At 36.1% G+C, this 22,214-nt stretch overlaps 1 protein-coding gene across 1 annotated transcript in view; it reads left to right on the forward strand.

Annotated features, from left to right (window-relative positions):
• Window positions 1-22,214, forward strand: part of HSD17B4 (hydroxysteroid 17-beta dehydrogenase 4) — a 132,098-nt gene that overhangs the window by 30,868 nt on the left and 79,016 nt on the right. The window contains exons 7-11 of the mRNA XM_072597144.1: window positions 1,058-1,142; window positions 5,527-5,714; window positions 10,159-10,250; window positions 17,621-17,645; window positions 19,132-19,260. Of these exons, the coding sequence (XP_072453245.1) occupies window positions 1,058-1,142; window positions 5,527-5,714; window positions 10,159-10,250; window positions 17,621-17,645; window positions 19,132-19,260 (519 nt within the window). The remainder of the gene's footprint in view (window positions 1-1,057; window positions 1,143-5,526; window positions 5,715-10,158; window positions 10,251-17,620; window positions 17,646-19,131; window positions 19,261-22,214) is intronic.

The following is a 22,214-nucleotide window of genomic DNA, read 5'->3' on the forward strand; positions in this document are numbered from 1 at the left end:
TATACATGTTGTCTCACCTCGTTAAAAGCTCTACAGAGTCAAGGACTACTTTGTTTTTATTTTTGCATCTCCCAGTTCCTAACAGTGCCTAACACATAATAGGCACTTAATAAATATTTGTTTGTTATAGATTATTTGGTATCCTTAGCAAAACCTTCTACTTGACACCTTAAATTTCCTCTTAAGTATGAGGAAGGACATGTTAAGCTGTAGCTACAAATGGAATAAAATGGACCATGGTATTCCACATAATTTTTGGTAAAAGAAGTTCTGCAGGGGCAGAGGGAAAGGTATATATATCCATAGTACCAGTAACTGGGCATGAAAGTGCTTTAATTTTCTTTCCTTATCTATCTGAAATACCATGTAGTACAAGGGAAAAATCTGAGTATTACCTTAGGTCTTAGTATAAAGGATATTTTCCTTTCTGGCTTTTCCTATCCTTGTCCATTATTTACTGATCGTTCTTCTCTTCCCAGTTCCCGACCTTTTCCTCCTGTTTTCTCTTAACTTCTTCTTATGCTTGTATACTGTAGACTGAAAACTAAAATTGTATAAAATGACAGAAGATAAATCCTATCAAAGAATATGTCTGTCTTCTTCCATAGTATATCTAGGTTTCTAGTTTAAATGGGATAGAAAAGGTAGCATCTGCTTTACAGTTTTATTGGTCTACAATACTATGGATAGTCAGTAATCATTTGTTGCTGATGAACTTTATGTGCTTTCTAAATGGAATTATTAGACATATAAATATTAATTTTATATCTTAGTAAAAACTTGCAAACAGAAAAGTTAAAGGCAGTGCTTTATTTAGGAAGAATGTGACAGTGTACATACATTTTAGGTAAATCATCTAGAAGAGAGTGATTAAATAAACTTTTATGGTATTTTATGTAGTTTCTTGGTAGGTAACAAGTGGAGTGCACAAAGCAATTTTGGTTTCTAAGTGAAGTGAACATTCCTACAAATAACCATTGCTTGGGTCTTACTTATCAAATCCCTGTCAGAATTTGACAGTTAAATACTTAATAACAATAATTACTTATTCCTATAGATATAGTCCATAAGGTTCATTTGCGGGGATCATTCCTAGTGACCCGGGCAGCATGGGATCATATGAAGAAACAGAAATTTGGAAGGTATGGCTTTATTTGGTTTTCCTGTGAGCTTAATGTCTTTGTGTTTGTATGCCTGCTTGTTGCTAAGTCTTATTAGAGAATATATTGCACTCAGGGAGACATCTCTAGGTACATGTGTGTATACTTTCATGTATAAGGCTTAGCATATATCCCATCCTCTGAGTAAAATTGGTGTCATTGATTCATATTGTAGCTGGAAAGCTTTATATTTAGTTTCCTCCTTTACTTTTCATTTATAATGATTTCCACAGTGTTTTCTGATATTTCCCTAAACTCTTTTACACTTAAAAATAATATAAATTCATAGAATTGAAGTTTTTTATACTGTACTTTATTCCATGACCAAAATGTTTTCTTGTGCCCTTAGTGACCACTGAGCAGCCGGTGAGGTGAGCAGTCTTTTGGCAGGTCTTAGTGGTAGTTCATCATTTGCTCTCTGTGAAATGCTTGAGAAGAATGTTAATTGTCTTGATGGCATAAATGTGTGATTCTGGCTCCTACTGGTGCTAGTAAATCATACTCTCTGCAAGCCATTCAGGCTAACTTAAAGTTGTTCAGTGATAGTGCAGAAAAGTAACTCATTCAAAGTACTTTATTTATTGGGAGTACTTCATTGGACTCTCACTTTCAAAGAGTTTTAAAAGGTGATTTGTTTTACTTGCTTTCAGTGGAATCTACACGAAGTGGAAGAGATATGAATATAGCATTGTGTTGATATCAGACATTCTACTAGTAGAAAAACAGGAGGCTAAATGGACTCTGATCAAAAGAGTAAACCTGATTAATTGTATCTTCTCAGACCACAGGCTTTGGCCACATATATTACAAGTACCCATGTACACCAGCTCTGACAACCTCTTCCACAGACTTTAGATGAAGTTTTTGTGTTACAACTAGTTGAAAAAATTGAGGTTGACATAAATTATTACACTATTGTGACATGTATTGTGAAGGCTGTAAAAATATAAAAATAGTAGTAGATTCTGAGTGCAAGAACAAGTATATTATAAGATTGTTAAAAATAATTGAAGAAATGTGAAGTGAAAATGAGGAGAATAAAATCAGGAGAAACTACTCGTTTTAGTGTTTTGTGACTTGGTTAATCACCCAAAAATTCTTAATACAGTGACAGTAGGAAATAGTATCTAATTGATTTTTAATTGGTTTCTAACCCTCTGAGGAGGAGGATTTAGCTAAAAAATTGGAAGATTTCATGCAAGAGAAGATTTGATAGTAGAAAAACTATCTGGTTAATTCAGAAAAGATGCTTCAAATGTAGGTAATACGTAAATTTCCCACAGCACAAAAATATTATTTGCCCACATTAGATCCACTTTAAGACTCTTTGAAGGACAGGTTCCCTCATGACAGGATGTCTTCTTGAATCTGTACAGGTTTGAACTAGATATGTGATGGAATGACTAGAAGGCTGGCAACCATCATAGTGTGACCAAATGTATAATATAGGACAAAGTATTAGAAAGACTTGCATTTGAATTTGTAAGGTCTTTGAGGGCAGAAAAACTTGAAATCATTTGGAAAGAGGGCTTGCAAAAGCTTCAGTGACACTGTGGCTTGAGCACTGAAGTGAAATTTTCTGGGTTCAGCAGTTCAGAGAAGAATATTGATATAGATTTATGATGGATGCTAGATAGATTACCATTAAGATTGGTTGAAAAAGGAGTGATATAACCTGATGGGGAAGAAAGGAACAGAATGACCCAAGTAAGTTGGGATCTGCAGGTACATGGGCTGAAGGCACAACTAACAAATGCTTCTCATAGAGTTCAATTTTGATTTGTAAACATAAAAATATTTGAGCTAATATTTTGGAAAAATCAATTTTGAATAGCTCCAAATTATTTTTTATGTGTGGGCTAAAGAAGCATAGAAAGAAAGTCATTACAGATTCGAAGAAAAAGTTTGTTGAAAGATGCAACTACAGACAAAGTCATCTTATTTATGAAACCAAAAGATAACAACTATCTGATGCAAAATCATGACCAGTTCAATACAAGCAGAGAAGCCCAATTATTTTCAGTAACACCTGTGACCCAGATAGACATATGAGTGATGGTGTCGGAAAAATGAACACCAAATTAGTGTACAAAAAGACTAAATTTCAAAGAATCAGCATTGGGAAAAAAGAATGGGACCAGGGATGAAAATTATGATGGACAGTGAAAACAATAAGTATGGCCTCATCATCAGTCAGATTACAGCAGTTTGACATAAGGATCCATGTAGAATCAGAGAAAGTCATTTTCTGTTGTGAGCTATATGTCTATAAATATGTCAGATAAAATTCAGAAGAGAGTTATCACCTGATTCAGAGGAAACTGATATCCAAAGAACCAGTATGGAGAAACAAATAATGGTTTAAGACCTAAGTTTTTTTTTTTTTATCAAGATTTGAAACAAGAAGACAGAGTTTGCTGAAAACTTTTAATATTCAGAGAATATTGGAGAGATTAGAATACTAGAAATTTTAATAACCAGATAGGAAAACTTCAAAGTAGGATCTCATACAAAGAAAAAATTGTGGAGTAAGATGAAACAAAGGGACACTTTTACATAAATAAAGATAATCTTGTTATATATAAAAGGATATTTAGAGACTGAAACAAACTTAATTTTGATTCAAAAAAAGAACTGTTAAAAAGCCTCAAAAAGAAGCTGGTGCATTGAAATAGTGGTTTAAGAATGCCAAAGCCCAGCTTGCTTCCCATTCATCCCTGAGAGCTTCTGAAAAAGGTTTTACTTTGGGTAAAGCAGATGCTGTGCATAGAAACATGATCATTTTGCCTAGTATGAGGACCTCCTTTCAAACAACAGGGAGAGCTAAAGCTAGAAGCTTTTCTGTGTAAAACTGCTCTTTTATAAGAGTTCCCTAGGGTAACAGGACAAGCTATAGAACTTAGAAATATTGATAGCCTCAACAAGTTCAGAGGTATAGACAGAAAGTTTTTTATGTTGAAGAACTAGGAATCATTTGACCTTTGACTAAACTAACTTAATCATGTTGCCTGGTATACAGGAGAAGTAGTTACCCTTACAGCCAGATGTAATTCATTGTTTTATTTTCTTGTATTTTGTATTGGAGTCTAGGAACTTTGACCTGCTTTGTTTCAGATCTAAGCTGATTTGACTATCCTTAGTCAGCCTGGTGCCATTATCTTCTCTCCCTCTCCCCTAACCCTGGGGTCACTGTATTGATGCTAGACTTACTGTGGACACTTGATCAACTTAACTCTACTGCAACTCAAAATTTCTGAAATTAAAAGATCCTCCAGCCTTAGCCTCCTCTTGAAGCAGAGTGGTTGTGTTGTTTTGGTTGTGTGTGTGTGTGTGTGTGTGTGTGTGTGTGTGTGTATGTTTTGTCTTTCATTCTTGAAGAGGACTGTGACATCAGGAAGATGTTGCCATGACTTGCAAGTGAGTTGGATTTGAGTGAGGGAGGGCTGAGAAGCAGAGATTACAGATATGTGTCACTATGCCTAGATCATTGTTAATTTATATATAATGTTGCTATCTACACGTGAAGCAGTTGCCTCTGAAACCTGTAACAAATATATCTATATGTGTCTGCATTTGTGTGGGTATACTTATTTTGTAGTAGACAGTAAGTAATTCCCCATATGCCTACTTCCATTTTATTCACTTTCAGTGTTAAATGAAATAATATATGTGAAGTGCTTTGCAAATCCTTTTAAAAAATAATCTTGAAAACTTTTATTTTAATATTTTATTTCCCCCCAATTACATGTAAAAACAATTTTTAACATTCTTTTAAAAATTTTTTTGAATTCAAAATTCTTTCCCTCCTTCCTCTCTCCTCGTTTTGAGATGGGAAGCATTCTGATATAGGTTCTATATGTACAACCATGTAAAACAGTTCCATATTAGTTATTTTGTGGAAGAAAACTTGAAAGAAGAAAGTGAAAAATAGTCTGTTTCAGTCTGTATTCATAGACCATCAGTTCCTTCTCTTGAGGCACATAAGTATTTTTCATGAGTCCTTCAGGATTGTCTTGGATCATTGCATTCCTGAAAATAGCCAAGTCATTTACCATTGTTCATTGTACAGTATTGCTGTTACTGTGTACAGTGTTCTCCTAGTTCTGCTCACTTCACTCTGTATCAGTTCACGTAAGTCTTGCCAGGTTTTTCTGAAATAATCCTGCTCCTCCTTTGCAAATCTTAAAGTGTTATTGTCATCATTATTTCAGAATTCTTGAAAAGCTTATAACTGCTATTTTAGGTCTTTGTGTTATGATTAAAAAAGCTGGTGGTAGGATTCAAGTCAGATTTGACAGTTGAAAGAGAATAGAAATTTTTAGAAAGACATAATACCATGCTGAGTAATCTTTTTTTTTTCTTTAAGGATCATTATGACTTCATCAGCTTCTGGAATTTATGGCAATTTTGGTCAAGCAAATTACAGTGCAGCTAAACTTGGTCTTTTGGGTCTTTCAAAAACACTTGCAATTGAAGGCTTGAAATCCAACATCCATTGTAACACTATTGCACCTGCTGCTGGATCCCGGATGACTCAGACTGTTATGCCACAGGGTAAGTAGCTGCAGAGTTCTCTTACGTTGTGCTTTGCCTAAGTGCTTCATTTCTGAAAACTTTATTTTCACCACAAGCCAAGTGACGTTTTAGATTTTATGTTACCTTTTGGCACCCACACATTGATTAAATAATTATATTCCTGATTTTGTACTTTTTGTAATAAAACCTTTGACCTCTGTATTCTGACCAGAAATCCTTAGATATTCTAGAAAAAAGTCATTTCATAATACTTAGCCTATTGAAATAGAAGAATCATCTAATCAGACCCATAAAGAAGAAAAAAATTGTAGGTTTTGAATGTATGTTTTTATTTTCAAATTTCTAAAGGATTATATGACATAGTTACTCATAACATATCTCAAAAATTGATCTTTTAGTTCAAATTTGCAAGTATATTTTTAGAAATATTAAAATCTAAAATATTCTTTATTGCCTGCGCACATATTTACTGCCTTCCTTTCTTTACCATGATAACAACTTTGAACCATTCTGTTTCAGCAGCCAACAGAACATAACACAACACTCAAGTATACCTTCATTTTCCTAAGAAAACTTTAATAGAAATATGTCTCATTACATAATTTGCTATAGACTTGGCCTTTTGTTTTTCAAAAAGTTTGTGGACTGTTAGGTACAGGATTATTTACAGTGCTGTCCTACTTTTTTTAAAATGACATATCCCTACAGTGAACAAATTACTTTAGTGAAGTAAATTTTTTATTTATATCCAGTGAAGGAGTTGTCATCTTTTAACAAAGAAGCTAAAGAAATGGCTGGATTTTGTTTTTTGTTGTATCAGTAGCATTAATAATAATTTTCCTCTAAAGAACTCAAAGGTCTCAGTAAACTTGGCTTTATAAATCTGTTAAATGAGGAACTGTTAACTGTGTTTGGGTCATGGAATTTTTGGAAGTCTAGTGATATCTACAAACCCCTCCTCAGAAAAATGTTTTTATATTCATAACATAAAATACACAGGATAATAAAGACAATTCTGTTGAAATATAGTCATCCATCCGTATGTCTGTCTATCTGCCCAAACTCATGGACCCTAGGTTAAAAACTCCTCTAAATATGCCTCTGAAGTAGATAGTAATATTCCATTCTCTTAGATTGGGAAGCGAGATTATGGTTTGCCAAGTAGTGTGCAGTGACCAAGCTGAAGATCTAGATCTAGAGGGAGATATGTCACCATCTTAACTATAAGTGCATAGTTTCTTAATACTAACATTTTATTGGTATTATTATATGTCAGTGAGATTTGAAATAGGACTGCTTCTGGAGAAAAACAATATTATACAAGGGGCAGTGGAGAGGCACTGCTTGTTTGTGAACACAGTACAGTATGTTAGTTTCTAGGAAGAAGAATAGATATAAAGGACACCATCAAGGAATTATATGATAGCAAAAGAAGATAGTCTGATTACATTGTAAGCATGAGTTATGACAAGTGGATAGCCACAGTGCTCCTTTGCTTTTCTCCCACTATTGGGAGAAAGCAAGGAAGGTTTCCAGCATTTTGAGTGAACCTTCTTTGACGGTCTTTTGGTTTTAAGAAAATGGACAAGAGTTGCACAGGATGGGCAGATGTGGATGGGTTATAATCTGTATCACAAATTCAGTGAGATCACAGTAAGGTCCTGTGGGGGAAGGTGGGAGAGAGGGAGAAAGAGGGAGGAAGAGAGAGAGAAAGAGAGAGAGAGACAGAGAGAAAATTATAAGAAAGATCTAGTAACTGATTGGATTATGGGGATAAGTGAGAGTGTGCTGAGCTCTTTTGGAGTACTGAAATAATGAGACAGATCAGAGATTTTGCTTTATAATGCTAAGGTTTCTTTAAGCTAGGATATATAAAGAAATGATATTCAACTCTTGCTGATATGTTTCTTTGCAGGTCTCTGTCCTGTAGAAATGCATGCATCCATGACAAAGTGATTCAGAGTAGTCTGGGAAACTGTTGGGGGCTTCTCAGAAGTTTACATTAATTGCCCCAAGTAAAGCCTGACCAGAATTACAATTTTATTAGGGCAAGTTGCATAGTTTCATAGTGTGGGTCATTCTAGTGAGTTTCCTGGAGCTCTCAATTAGAACAAATTTATTGCTAAGAGGAGGGTTAGTCCCAACAGATGCTTCTTAAAGTAACTCTCTACCTGCTTTCTCTATAGAAAAGAAAGAGTTGAGGATAACTTTAATATTGTGAACCTGGGTCATTAGAGGAATGGTGATACTCTTGACAGAAATAAGTCAGTTTGGAAGTAGAGAGATATTAGGTAGGAAGACCATGAATTTTGTTTTTGATATGTTGAGTTTGAGTTTCCTATGGGATGTCCCACATTCCACTGGGATCCCCAGTTGGCAGTTAGCAATGTGGGATTGGAGCTCAGAAGAGAGGGAGAGAGAGGGAGAGAGGGGGGAGAGAGAGAGAGAAAGAGAGAGAGAGAAGGAGAAAGACTGGATATTTAAATGTGGAAGTCCTTTTGTGAAATATTATTCTACACAGAAATTCATTTTTCGGTATGCTATATATACTATATGCCTTAGAACAGTTCACTAAAATCTTAGTTCATTTTTGGATTGGGAAGATGTAGAATAAAATTGTCATGAGCATTTTATAAATATTATGATTATTACATGTTATAAGAATTCAACTAATTCTTTAAGACAACTATTCCTATTATGAGTTAATGATGACTGAAAGAAAATATTGGTTTATTTGGTTTATGTACTTAACAAAATACCTGAATAGTACAACTGTGAATTGCTTTTGATAATTTATAATATGTTAAAAACAACTCCTGTTAACAAGACACAGTGTTTATTGAGTTTAGAGAGCTATTTTGGTACTTTTGGATCTGTGGGTAGTTCCCTAACAGAAAACTATCTTATATCCACACTTTTAAATTCTTATATTTTAAGTAGAAGAGGTTCTGTCCAGTGCACTGAAGACCTTCTTTTAATCCAGTAAATTGGGGTACAAATATATCACTTGGACCAAAGGTTAAAAATTTAGAGCTAGAAGGCACCTTAAAGGTGTGGCAGATGAAAGATGAAATAACTGAGGAAGCAAAGATATGAGCTTCCAGGCATATGAATTTATTAAGCAATACATGCCAATTACCCAGCAAATTAGAATCAGCAGTTAGTTAAAAGAAAACAAAATTAACCAGGATAGGAAATTAGGTAATCTGATTTTTAATTGGAGGAAAGATTAGGGACTTTCCAAGTTGGGAGGGGGAGAGCAAACAGGTGCAATTCCCTGAAATCAGAAAAAGAGGTTTCCCACTCCCACCAAGTGACTATATTCAATCAAAGGAAAATAGAAGCACTAACTTATTGACCAGGATGAGGTCAGTTTTCCGTTAAGACATATGGGTTGATTGCAATGTATAATAACTTCTTTTATCAGTCTTCAGATTTCATTGGGTTTCTGGTCAGTGTAACCTAGGTCCATCCTTGAGGGTCTTTAAGCAGTAGGTACAGGTGGTCTAGTTTCCTAGCCACTCTCAGCAAGGTTCAAACAATGGAATAAAGTTTTCTCACAGTTTCCACAATTGAATAAAGTTTTCTCTCAAGACAGAAATTGTACTAGACCCATAATTCAATAGAAAGGTAATTAAGCTAGCTCCATAATTGAGTCACAAGATAGAATTGGTGTGGTTCACTTAGTTCTCACCACCACTTGCTGTTCTAAGCCCCTCCATTCCCTCCAAAGTTGTCAAGTCTCAATCTCCTCATTTCATAGGAAACCAAGACTGAGAGATGCTACTTGAATTCACTTTGAATCCTAAACACCTGAAATAAAAAGGAACTTTTGGAACACAGGCTATTGTTATGTTAGGGACTAAGGCTTATTGTAGGAAGAACTTTATTTTGAAAATTAATGTTCTATCATTTGACTGTGCTATAGTAACTAGGTCACACAGTTTCACTCAATCTAAAAAAATGATGTGGAAGTAGATCTTACCTTCCCACAGATAGTTAAGAATTGAGTACATCACATAGTTATAGTAGCATGCTGACACTTCAGAATGTATAAGCTCCTGATCTCAGTCAATTTTACTTTTATTTCTAAAACATGAGAAAGATAAAACAGATGAGTTAATGGCTGTGGCTGTGGGAGGTGTTTTGACAGAGTTGAAAGGGCACTGCAGTTTGAATCAGTGGACCTGAGTTCAAGTTTCAACTTTGCTACTTGCGGAGTATGACCTTGGGAAAGTCACTTAATTTCTGTCACCTGTAGATTCCTCTCTTGAAAAATGGGGTTATTATCTGCCCTGCTTCCTTCTGCAGAGCAGTTATGAAGAAATAAGATAATGCATATAAAAATCACTTTATAAATTGCAAGGTACTATACAAATATATGGTGTTAGTATTGGGCGAATAAAATGCTGTACATGTGTTTTTTTGAAGTAAACTTTGTATTTTACTTTTCCACATTCAGATCTGCTGGATGCTCTGAAGCCTGATTATGTGGCTCCCCTTGTCCTTTGGCTGTGTCATGATAGCTGTGAAGAGAATGGAAGCTTATTTGAGGTACTGTGCCTTCCTTTTTGTTCCCCTTCTCCCTCTGTCATCCAAGGACAAGAGATAACATGTAGTTCGTTCATTTCAAAAACAATTTATTAAGCATAGATAGCAGGTACTTTACTGGGTCCTGAGGATACAAAGACAGAGAGCAAAAGCAGTCTCTTCCATCAAAGACTTCACATTCTTGTGTTCTTTTGGTTCTTACACATAAAATTTGCACTCGTTTTTTCTACTTAGTCACTGATTATCTTATTTCCTTGACAAGGGCGAGGGCCAGAGCTGGCTGAAAATAAGAGTAGAGATGCTCTGTGTTTATACATTTGCTTCTTCTGCCCTGTAAATATGCTGTCAGGAACAGGGACAAGAAGAGGCAAGAACCGAGATTCGTAGTATCATAGAGAGTAAGGGGCTGTTCTTAATTTAAGATTAAAAACCTCCTATTTGGGCAAGGGGAGAGCTTGAAAGTGTGCTTCTGTCATCATTTTAGAATACAGGAGGGGGAGGGTAAGGCCTTTTCCAGCCTCTTCCATCATCAGCCTCAGGAAAAGCTTTTGCCTTTTTTGCTTTTATGTTGTGTAACCTTTTGCAAAAGTTTTTAAAAAACATCATTATTACTGATGACTATTTTGCTGCTTGTTAAGGAAAAGATTTTCTTGTTTCATGGCTGATGCTTGCAGCAGTGTCTGTTACTACTATCCTTAATGTCTGCAAAAAATCAAAGTTTGAATATTGTGTGGTTCCATGGAATGTGGGTTTTTGATACTGTATGCATTTTATATGCCAAAGACCAACTGCTGGCTAATATCCTAAGTGAGGAAAATAACAATAATCAAATTATTGAGTTAATGTTTGCTAGCCTTGTATTCCTAAAGTGAATTCACACTTGATTATTGCCCTTGCTAAGAAAAAACTTTTACAAGTATATTTGAATTTTCAAAATATTTCATATCAAAGAGGCTGGACTATTGTATTAGTTACTAAGTAGGTTATGCCCCTAAAAAGAAAGCTCTTTGAAAGGGAAAACAAACTATGTTTGCAATGAAAAGTAATTACACAAAATTATTATATGAAGTCAACAAATTAATCTGTATAGAATTAACCTTTGTTTGCTTTTCCTAAAAAGTTAGTGAGTAAAAATCTACTGTTCACAAATGTAAAGAATAATAAATTGAAAAAATATTGATACCTTTTAATTTTTTTTATATTACCAAAATTTCCTCCAGTTTCTGTCTCTTTTCTTTTTCCAGAGAGCTATCTTATACAACAAATAATATCTTTTTAAGGAAAAAGAAAGAAATAAATGAGTAAAATTGGTCAGCACATTGAAAAAGATTGAAAATGTGTCCCATATCTGTGAACTTCTCACTTCTGCAAAGGAGTGGGTTAGCAGTGTCTTCTCATATTTCTTTTTTTTAGGAGCTATGCTCTTTCTTTATAATTTGCAAGTATTTGCTTTTAATTGTTTTGTAGTAGTTGTTTACATTTTCTTTATAGTCATTGTGTATGTATACTGTTTTCTTAGTTCATAGATTTTTTTTGCTTCTCTGTATTTATTATTTATTATATTTATTATTTGTTATTTATTATATTTGTCTTTTCTTGCAGCACAGTAATATGCTGTTACATTAATTATAATTCATAGTTTGTTTAGTCATTCACCAGGGTAATAGCAAATTAAAGAGAGCCTAGGATATGGAAAAATTTGGAATGGAAAATATACTCAGAAATTGTACTTTTGTGTCTTCTGAAAGAACATAGATAGGGTTTCTTTGACTTGTTTTCTTTTTCTTACCATACCTGTCATGCAGCCTTTTTCTCACTTGAAAAGCTTAGAAGGTCTACTTCTTCCTGAGAACCTCTTTCCTAGCCTTATTTTTGACATTAAGGTCTCTGAAGAAGCCTCTAGTAGAGAGTTATAATGGCAGGATCCTCTCTCTGTAGGGGAGAAGTGGAGACTTAAGATATGGGACAAAGTCTTTTTTTTGGGAGAGATTCCTGGGAATTTCCTCCAATCAATCATCCTGGAAAGTCTTTCCAACCTTAGTGTTGCAAGGGTGAGGGGAAGAGCTGGTTGGCTTTGCATCAATATCCCTGTGTCTCAGTGATTTGGGAAGGGGTATAGGCAGCCACGAGTTGGAGGGATCAGCAGGAATGTCCAGTACAGGTTCTTTCAGGCATGCATGGAGAAGCTGTTACTTGCTAATCCTTCTGCTGCGGAGAGATGAGCAGATTGGTCATAACGTTTCAGAGTTGGAAGCAACTGAAGAGGCCATCGATTTCAATCTGTACCTGATCCAAAATTGCAACATGGTCATCCTACCTGTCCTTTGAAGATCTCCCGTGAAAGCAGAGGGCGGGGAGGGTGGAAAGGGGAAGGGAACTCATCACCTTTTGAGGCAACTGATTCACTCTTACTCTAATTTTTAGGAGCTCTTTTGCCACATGAAGCCTAAATCTCTCCCTTTGTGATTTCTATCTATTGCTTCTAATTCTCCCATTCATCAAGCAGAACAAGCCTAATTCACATGATAGTCCTTTAGATATAACTATTGTGCCTCTTATAAATCTTCCTCCAGTCTAAACATTCTCAGTACCCTATAACACATGTGCCTAGTCCTCTTATCACCCTGGATACTTCCCTTGAGTGCCCTCCAGGTCAGGATGTAGCAGGGCTATCAGTTCCCTCATCTGGAGTGCCGTGCCTTTTCGGGAAGTCTAGAACAGCATTCTGTGTTTTGGATGCTTTGATTCACAGTCCATTTGTAATGAGATTGCAGTTGAATAAAACTTTCAGATCTTTTCCCATAAGAATTGTCTGTCCAGATTTTCCACTTATTTTACTTGTGGAGTTATTTTTTTTAATCCCAGTTATGAAACTATATTAAAATCCCTTTACATTTCACTTTATTTGATTTGACTTACAGTTCAGCATTTATTGATATCTTTATAAATCATGTCATCAGATGTTTTAGCTGCTTCTCCCACTTTTTTTTGCCATTCTCATGTTTGAGAAGCAAATTTTCTGCCTTCATCTCTTGAAGAAAGGACCCAGCTATTGAACCAAGAAGATAGAGAAGTAAAAGAACAGACTTCAGAGTTGTGTCAAAGAGGAGGAGGGGTTGAATCTCTTTTTCCATCACTTCTCTCCCTTTCTCTCTGTTCCTCTCATCCTCCTCTATCACTTGTCAAGCAGATTTGGTTGTCCAAAGAGTCCTCTCTGTTGTCACCTTCTGCTGAGGAGTGGAAAGGATAATCTATACTTTGCTTTCTCCTGCCATCTGTTGTTGATACGTTGAATAGAAGAGAAGAGGAGACAGAGGTACCTATCTGAGTTACCACCTGTTATTGGTTTTTTGTGTAATGGAAAAGAAGAATCCTCTCCAAGGAGCTAAGTTGGAGAGAATTTTGTGGAACTTAGGATAAGGGTTACTGCCTTTTCCTAAGAGAAAATGGCATTATTTCAACTGCAGGCATCTCCCAAGCATGAAGTTGGAAGTGATAGATACTACAGTTGTTATCTAGGAAGAAGCCTAGATATGTAGAGGAATGAGAAATGTACCATCAGAGATAGAGCCCAACAGATCCCCTCATCCAGTTGACAGCCCTTCAGATTTATGAAGACAACTGTCATATTCCCTACAAGTCTTCTCTACTGAGGTGTTAGCCTAGCACAAGATGGATCAACTCAGCTTAAAATTTATTCACACAGAAAATATTTTGCTCATTAAGGAACTTTTATGGACAGTTCCTGAGCCAGAAAGGATATCATAGTCTACAATTCTAGAGTTGTGAGTTGCCCTGACCACATATAACTTGTGTGTTTACCACTCTGGTGCTTTAAGTGTGTGCCTATTCTCTCTATGGACACTATGTATACTTATGGGAAATTATGATTCAAGTTTTTGAAGTACCTCAAAGCTTAATCTTGAAGGTACTTTACTAAGTGTTTGCTTTGCTGATTTATTTTCTCTATGCTTTTTTATTTGGTAACTTCATCATCTTCCACAGATTCATTTATCAGCTCTATGCAGTTGACTCTCAGATCTGTATATCCAGCCCTAGTCCCTCTTGGGCTATAGTCACATTTTGCCAGCTGCCTATCAGACATTTTGAAATAGGTGTCCTGTGCAGGTTTCTCAATCTTAACATGTCCAAAACAACTTATTATTTTTCCCTTCTGAACTTCCATATTTCTCTCAGGGAACCGCTATCTTTCCAGGAACCCAAGTATGTAACCTTGGTATTATACTCCTCACTTTCATCCCACGTATCTATTCAGTTGCCAAATCTTATTACTTGTACATAACATCTCTTCTATGAGTCCCTTTCATTTTAGTCTCACAGCCACCATCCTTAATTCAGACCCTTATTACCTCTTTCCATGACTATTGAGATTCTGTGACTCAGATTTCTTCTTATTCCATTTTGTCCTTCACACTGCTGCTAAAATGATGTTCCTAAACTGTAAGTCTGCTGACTTCGTTACTTCTTAGTAAATTTTAGTGCCTCCCAGTTATCTCCAGATCAGATTTAAACTTCTGTTTGACTTTTAAGGCTCTTCACCTTGGCTGTATCTTACCTTTCCAAACTTCTTTCATGTCACTCTTCCCTGTATGCTCTGAAGCCCATCAAAACCAGTCTTGTTGCTGTTCTCCACCAATAACATTCCATTTTCTGTCTCTGTGCTTTTGTACCAACTGTCCCCCATGCCTGGAATGGACTTCCTTCTCAACTGTGCCACTGGAATTCCTTGTTCCCTTCAACATTCAGCTTTAGTACTACCTCCTGCATGAAACCTTTCCTCATCTTCTCCCACCCTCAACTCCAGGTTGCACCAGGTGCACCCATCCAAGGTCTCCTTATATCTCCTTAGTGTCTGTTTCATGCTCACCTATATATGTGCACATTGTTTAGTGTTTTGTTAGGACAGAAATTATTTCATTTTTGTCTTTTATTTTCTCAGCTACAAGCACAGTTACTAGGTCTGGCACCTAGTAAACATTTAATAAATGCTTATGGCTTTTTAAAAATAGTGCTATATGATAGCCCCAAAAGGCTATGTGCCATTAAGAGAAGTTTGTAGTCCAAAATTATGGTGTTGACAGCCTTTTTGTATTCTGCCTTGTAGTACTGTATTCAGTTCTAGGTGGCCCATTTTAGGGAAAGCTTTGATAAGGTAGATAGAGAATGTCCAAAAGAGGACACTAGAATGGTGAAGGGCATGCAGCCTAGAGAATACTTATGGAGTAAGTATGGCAGCTACCTTTGTGTATTTAAAAGGTTTTATAGAATAGGTATTAGACTTTTTTCTGTCTCTATTTTACAACTAAGAGTACTTGTAAATGCTTGCTGAAGCTGAGTGGGAAAGGACCTTAGAGGCTATTTAAACCATTCAGTACCTGAACAAGAACCCCCTCTGTGTCACCTTTAACAAGTGGCCATCTGACCACAGCTGGAAGACCTCTTAGAAGGGGAACCCATTCCCCGAGCCATTTTTGTGTAGTTTTTAAGAAGTTTTCATTATATAAAGCCTAAATCAGCCATTTTGCATCTTCCAGACTTGATGTAAAAAGAATTTCCCTAATCATGCATGCAATTAGCAAGCATTTATTAAATGCCTGCTGTGTTCAAGGCATGACAAAGATAAACTTGAAACAGTCCCTTACTTCAGGGTGCTTATATTCTAACCAGAGGGCAAACACACACACACACACACACACACACACACACACACACACACACACACACACACGTGTGTAGATATCGTGAAGAGGACAGCTCTAGAAGATTTTGGAAAATTCTAAGAAGTAGAGCTTTCCAAAAGGAATGAGCTTGAAGGTAGTGGATTGCCACCTAGGTATAGTCCTTCAAGAAATTCTTAGATCACTGCTTCTTGGGAAGGTCATGGAAGGCGTTCCTGATGCTTCCTTTTCTCTTACTCTCACCTTCCCTCTTCCCCTTGCATTGGGAAAAACCTCTTATTGGTTTTATATATGAATTTTTTTTGGTGTGGGAAGCAGTTGAGGTTCAGTGACTTGCTCAGAGTCACACAGCTAGTAAGTGTTTGAGGCCTGATATGAGCTCAGGTCTTCCTGACTCCAGGACTGGTGCTGTATTCGTTGCATCACCTAGTTGCCCCTGTATATGAATTTGTATACTTGTCTTTGCACTTGTTTCCTTTAGTAGTCTCATTGGGGGGAGAAACTGCTTCATTTTTATCTTTGTATCCCCAGCGTAGTGCCTGGCATATGGTAGGCACTCAATAAATGGCTGCTGTTGGTAGTTGGGTGATGTAGTAGTTCTCATTAGTGCCAAACTTAGAGCCAAGAAGACCTGAGTTTGACGCCTGCTTCTGACACTTATTAAGTGTGGGATTCTGGGCAAGCCACTTAACCTCTTCATGCTCATTTTCTTCATCTGTGAAAATATTAGTAGTATTTACCTCATTGAGTTGTTGTGAGCATCAAACGTGATAATATATGGAAGGCATTTATCACACTTTAAAATGCTCTATAAATGTTAATTAATATTATTATTTTTGATTGATCAGTTGTATTTATATTGGAGTGGATTATGAAATTTTGTGATTTTATGGGCCTTGGGGAGAATTTTACTCAAATTTGTTTCCTTTTTTAAAGAGTTTTTTTTTTTTTTTTGCCTACTTTCATTCAGATTTTATTTTATGAGGGTATAAGAAATCTCAGTTCTGGTCATTAGAACCATTGCAATTTATAACTGTTTGGTTTTCATCACTTTTGATGAAACATCTAAAGCACATATTAAAGCAAAGATCAATGTGCTTCAGAACCGAGCAAAGAACAGTTCACACTGTGCAGCGAATAGTGGACTCTGCTGCTTTCTGGCTGTTACTATACTTTCTTTTAGAAGGTATTTCCACATATAGTAGCATCATCTGTTTACCCCCAGTTGATTTTTCCCTCTCTCAAATCCCTTTGGCAAAGCAACTTTCTTTGCAGAGATGGAAAATATTGGTAGATTTTCAAACTAATTCAAGATCAGGATTTTCTATGTAAATATTCTCTGTGGTTCCTTCTGTCCTTATTTATTGAATTCAATTTAACTTCTTTTTTCAAATATTTTATATTGTGAAAATAAATATTAACAATATATAAAAATACATAATTCTGTAATTCTGGATTTTATATGGTGTTCTCTATTTATTTGTTGTGTGTATGCTTACAATATAGAACTGTCATGAAATTGTGAGACTTGATTTTACTGCACCAGGTCATTCATTCCTGTCTCTAGGCAGAAGCCCTTTCTAGTAAGATAATTGTTTAGACTTTGTTTTAAAGTTTCCAGGAAAGATTTTAAATCAGATAACGATGATTTTTTTCCCCTTTCTCTCTTCCCAGGTTGGAGCAGGCTGGATTGGGAAATGTAAGTGCCTCTCAGTCGTTGGTTTGTCTGATTGTTGGTAGCACTTTAAACCTAAATGTGACCCCACTTATAGCATCATGGAAACTTTGGTAGGAGCTTTTGAGGGCTAACTCTAATTTATACCTTCCTTCCTCTTCCTTATGCAGCTTTGACCATTGCTGTGCCTATGGGAACATAGATTCTTAGGTCACTTAAATGATTTAAATCCACTTCTTTTCCCCAGTTCCATAATATTTTCAGAGTTACCTCTCTTTCCTCATCTTCCTGTTGGTCCCTATGGAGATCTCTCTGTCCTTTGTCTCCTGATTACATCATCATTCTTTTGAACCATGATCAGCTTAATGGTCTCTACCTCTGTCTCTTCTGGCTGTCCTTTCCTTTCTTGATACTTAGGAACAGGATTAGAAGGGTGTGGTAGTTGCTTTGACTGTGGCCAAGAGCAGCATGACTGTGGACTGGAATCTGGAGTGCGGTTAGTCTACCTGTTCCCCAGTTTCACATGATTTTCTTGAAGCAAGAAAAAGAGTTGCCAGAATAGACATGGGCCGTGAAGCGCTGGTTGGTAACCTTCAAAGATGGAGTTAAGCTGTTTGGTGCAAGCCTAAATCTCTTTGGCTTTGAGTTTCTCAATTCCAAGATCACTCTGCTTTATAAAAGTTCCATTTCTGTCTCACTTTTGATTTGTGTTATTGGTATTAAAATTAACTTTCTGATTTGATATATTTCAAAGGTAAAAAAGCATAATTGGACATTTATTTCCTTCAAGGGTCAATTATTTTCAACACATAACTCCTATCCTAACTCCTAAAATTGTTTTATGTGTCTCTAACACCTGAGTCCCAAGTGACTATAGTACTGTGTGACCATTTCTGAAAACATTGATTTTAGTAGGAAGAACCAAGCATGACACTAAGAACTTTGGCATTTTAGCAATTAGAAATCCTTAGAAATGGATATTTCTGTTACTCTCACATTCAGCCTAATGACTCTTAAGGTTGAACTACGAGGAATAGTTAGCATTCTTCATGGTTATTTATTCTTCTGGTCATTTTTCAGCAAAAGAAGCAAGTTGAATTCTTGTTTCACAGTTTTTTTTTTTATTAGTTTTGGTGTCTTTGTGAGTTAACATCCTTTTAATAACTTTAAAACTTGTTGGAAAAAGAAAGGGAAGGATAAGAGGGAGCCCATGTAATAAAATTACGTGACACCATAATAGAATTACTCTTATTTAACTGAATTTTAAAAAAAAGTCCCTTTGTGTTTCCTCAACAGGTGAGATGAGAAAGACCTTTTTGTATTGTTTCCCTTTTACAAATAAAGAAATTAAGCTTTTTAAAAAGATGTGTAGTATAATTCTTTTTTAATATTGGGAAACATTTTTTAAATTTATCCTTTTCAGAGGAGGAACTCTTAAGAAGGTAAATTGCATTTTTTCTGGATGTCTGTTTAAACTTTGTGATTTGATTTCTCTCCTTTTATTTACTAGTACGTTGGGAACGCACTCTTGGTGCCATTGTCAGACAGAAAAATCAGCCAGTGACACCTGAGGCTGTGAAGGCCAATTGGAGCAAGATCTGTGACTTTGACAATGCTACTAAGCCTCAGACTGTCCAAGGTAAAGTGAATTACTTCTTCCTCCATGAAACCGAGGCTGGGGAACTGAAGAAGAGACAGGAGGTGTCCTTAGTGGAGACATAAGCCTTTATTTTAATTTTAATTATTTACAAATTCTATAAAAGCCTGTTTTCTGCTTCAGCAAATGTTGAAACCACTGAACTTTCCTCTCCAGGACCTTAATATGAATCTCTTTAAGTTGACAGTAAAAGATTTTTGTAAAGTATATTGTCCACCTATGAATGTCAGAATCCATCTAGGACAGATTTGCTCCTCTACTAAAGCATTTTGGCTGTGATTTAAGGATTATTAGTTCAGACATGGTTTTTAGATGTAGCAGTTATTTTGTAAGCTCTTACAACTCTACAGGTGTGCTATTATTTTAAACTTTTATTGCTGCGATCTCTACTATATAAGAATAACCAACTCAAGAAAGGGTAATTTATGTTATTGGTTTCACTCCTGTACTTAGTTTTCCACTTTTGTTCATAAATTCCTCCTTTGGATGATTGAAAGTGTTGAGCTTTTACACTTCGTTTGCATTTAATTGTTAGAGTTTTAGAATTAAATAGTAGCATATAATAATAGCTAATTGCTAATATACACGTCTTCACTTTCCTCAGTGTTATGTTCTTTGAGCCCCACAGCAGCATTGTTAGGTAGATACTGCAGGTATTGTTGTGTGGATATTACTGATGAGCAAACTGAGGCTCAGAGATATTTTAAATGATTTTCCCATGGTTAGAGAGCGAGTGCAGAGATGAGATATTAACTTGTGTGTTTCCTACCCCAAGTCCATCACTCTTTCCAGTACAGCGTTATCATTGAAGGGAATAGGTCAGCTTTTCCTCTTAAGTGATTTAAGGGCAGGAACTGTGGATTGGTCCCCTTATATATCAGTGCTTATCGTAGTGCTTTACAATACTCTGGGCATTTGACAAATGTTTGTTGAGTGATAGAACTTCAGTGGCACCACCAATTTCCCAGTCACTCAGGTTCAAAATCTTGCAGTCATCTTGAAATCTTCCTTCCTCTTCCCCTTTATCTGCTTAATCATTAGATTCTCCTTGTTTATGCTACTTCTCCTTTAACTGATCTCCTTGCTCGTTTCTCTCTACTACAATCCGCCCTATACATTGACATCAGATTTGTCTTCAGAATAAAATCTGGATACTTCAAGATGTTTTTCAAAGTTCTGAACAACACAGCTTATTCAGTGTCAGTGCAAACCCATTCCTCCTGCTTGACTTTACACTTTTTTGTTCTTATCTTTGTTGTCACGTTCATGCTCTTTTACTCTTTCCTACAGTGCCTTCCCCTCGCTTTTTTACCTTTCCAAATCTATTCTTTTGAAGTTCAGATTAGTCTCACCTTTTCTCCATGAAAGTGTATTCTAGCTCTCATCAAGCCTCTCTCTTGCCAGAATCTCAGGACCTCTGTTGTTTGGGACCAAGCAAAATCAATTGCTTTTTCCACTGGATAGCCTTTCAAATAATTAATTACAGGTTTTGTAACTTCCCTTTGGTCTCTTTTAGGCCAAGTTACATCCTCCGTTTTTTTCAGGTGATCTTCACAAGGCTTTTAACTCATTTGACATGTATGAAGTACATACTATGTGCAAAGCATTGTGCTAAGAATCAAACAGTCTTTTTCCTCAAGAAGATACTTATGTTGTGGTTGATGGAATCAAAGCCTTTCCCTGTCCCATGGTTGTCTTTCTCTGGATGTTCTCCAGCTCATAATAGCTAATAACAATAATAATTTACATTAATATAGTGCTTTAAGATCTGCAGAGCGTTTCCATTTATATCATTTGAACATCACAGTAACCCTGTGAAGTGTTATTATTCCCTCTGTTTTACAGATGAGGAAACTGCTGATTATTCATCTTAACTTTTATTTCTAGGTGTTCAGTCCTTTTTTGTATATATCTTAATAAGTCAGTGTTCATTTCTTAAGCACTTAACCATGTGCTGGGCTCTGTGCTAAGCACTGAGGATAAAAAAAAAGGTTTGAAACTGTTCTTGTCCCCAGGGAGTTCACATTTTAATGGGAGAGACACAACATGTAAGTAACTGTGTACATAGAGGAAACATTCAGAGTAGGTGGGAGATAGTCATAGAGATGGCATTAGCGTGAGGCAGGGTTTGTTAGGGGAATAGGAGAGGCCTTTGGTAGAAGGTGGGCTTTGAGCTGGAGGAAGTTAGGGAAGCTAAGAGGCAGAGGTAAGCAGGAAGAGCATTCCAGGCACGGGACAGAGAGATGGTATTGAGTGCAAGGAGCAACAGGGAGGCCAGTATAGCTAGAGGCTATGGGAGGGAGTCAAGTGTGAGAAGACTGAAAAAATATAGGAGGGGGCCAGGTTATTTGGGCTTTAAATGCCAAAGGAGGATTTCTATTTGATCCTGGAGATAATAGAAAGCCTCTCTAGTTTATGGAGTAGTAGGTGACATGGTCAGACCTGCACTTTAGGAAAACCACTTTGACAGAGTTGCTCTGAGGTCTGTGACAGCATTGTATGTTTTTGTTTTTTAAAGGTAAAATTTTCTTAATATGAAAGTTATCTTTTTTTAATTCCTTCAGCTACATTACTTCAGTATCAGATAGTTAATGTAGGAACTCTTATGTTTCCCCTCCATTTCTTCGTTTTTATCTATTTTTCCATTGCCTGGAAAGAACCTTATAAATCTCAGATGAATGCTTTATATGTCTTTCCTGCTTCCTTTTCATTTGAAAAAACAAACAAAAAAACCTGAGTAACTGAGTGAAGATTTGATAATACAGCTAGGTCATGATTAATCGGAGTTTGAATAATGTGAAATTAGATTTAGTACAAATTATAAACTGATGCCAGATTGCATTTAATAGGAGCCAAAATTCAAATAATGTGACGTGTAAGCTAGTCAAGAGTTTTACCATGCTGCTTTGTCGTCTTTCTGCACTCATCTATCTTTG

The sequence above is a fragment of the Notamacropus eugenii genome, chromosome 3 (genome assembly GCF_028372415.1).
Source record: "Notamacropus eugenii isolate mMacEug1 chromosome 3, mMacEug1.pri_v2, whole genome shotgun sequence".
In the NCBI taxonomy this organism is placed as follows: domain Eukaryota; kingdom Metazoa; phylum Chordata; class Mammalia; order Diprotodontia; family Macropodidae; genus Notamacropus; species Notamacropus eugenii.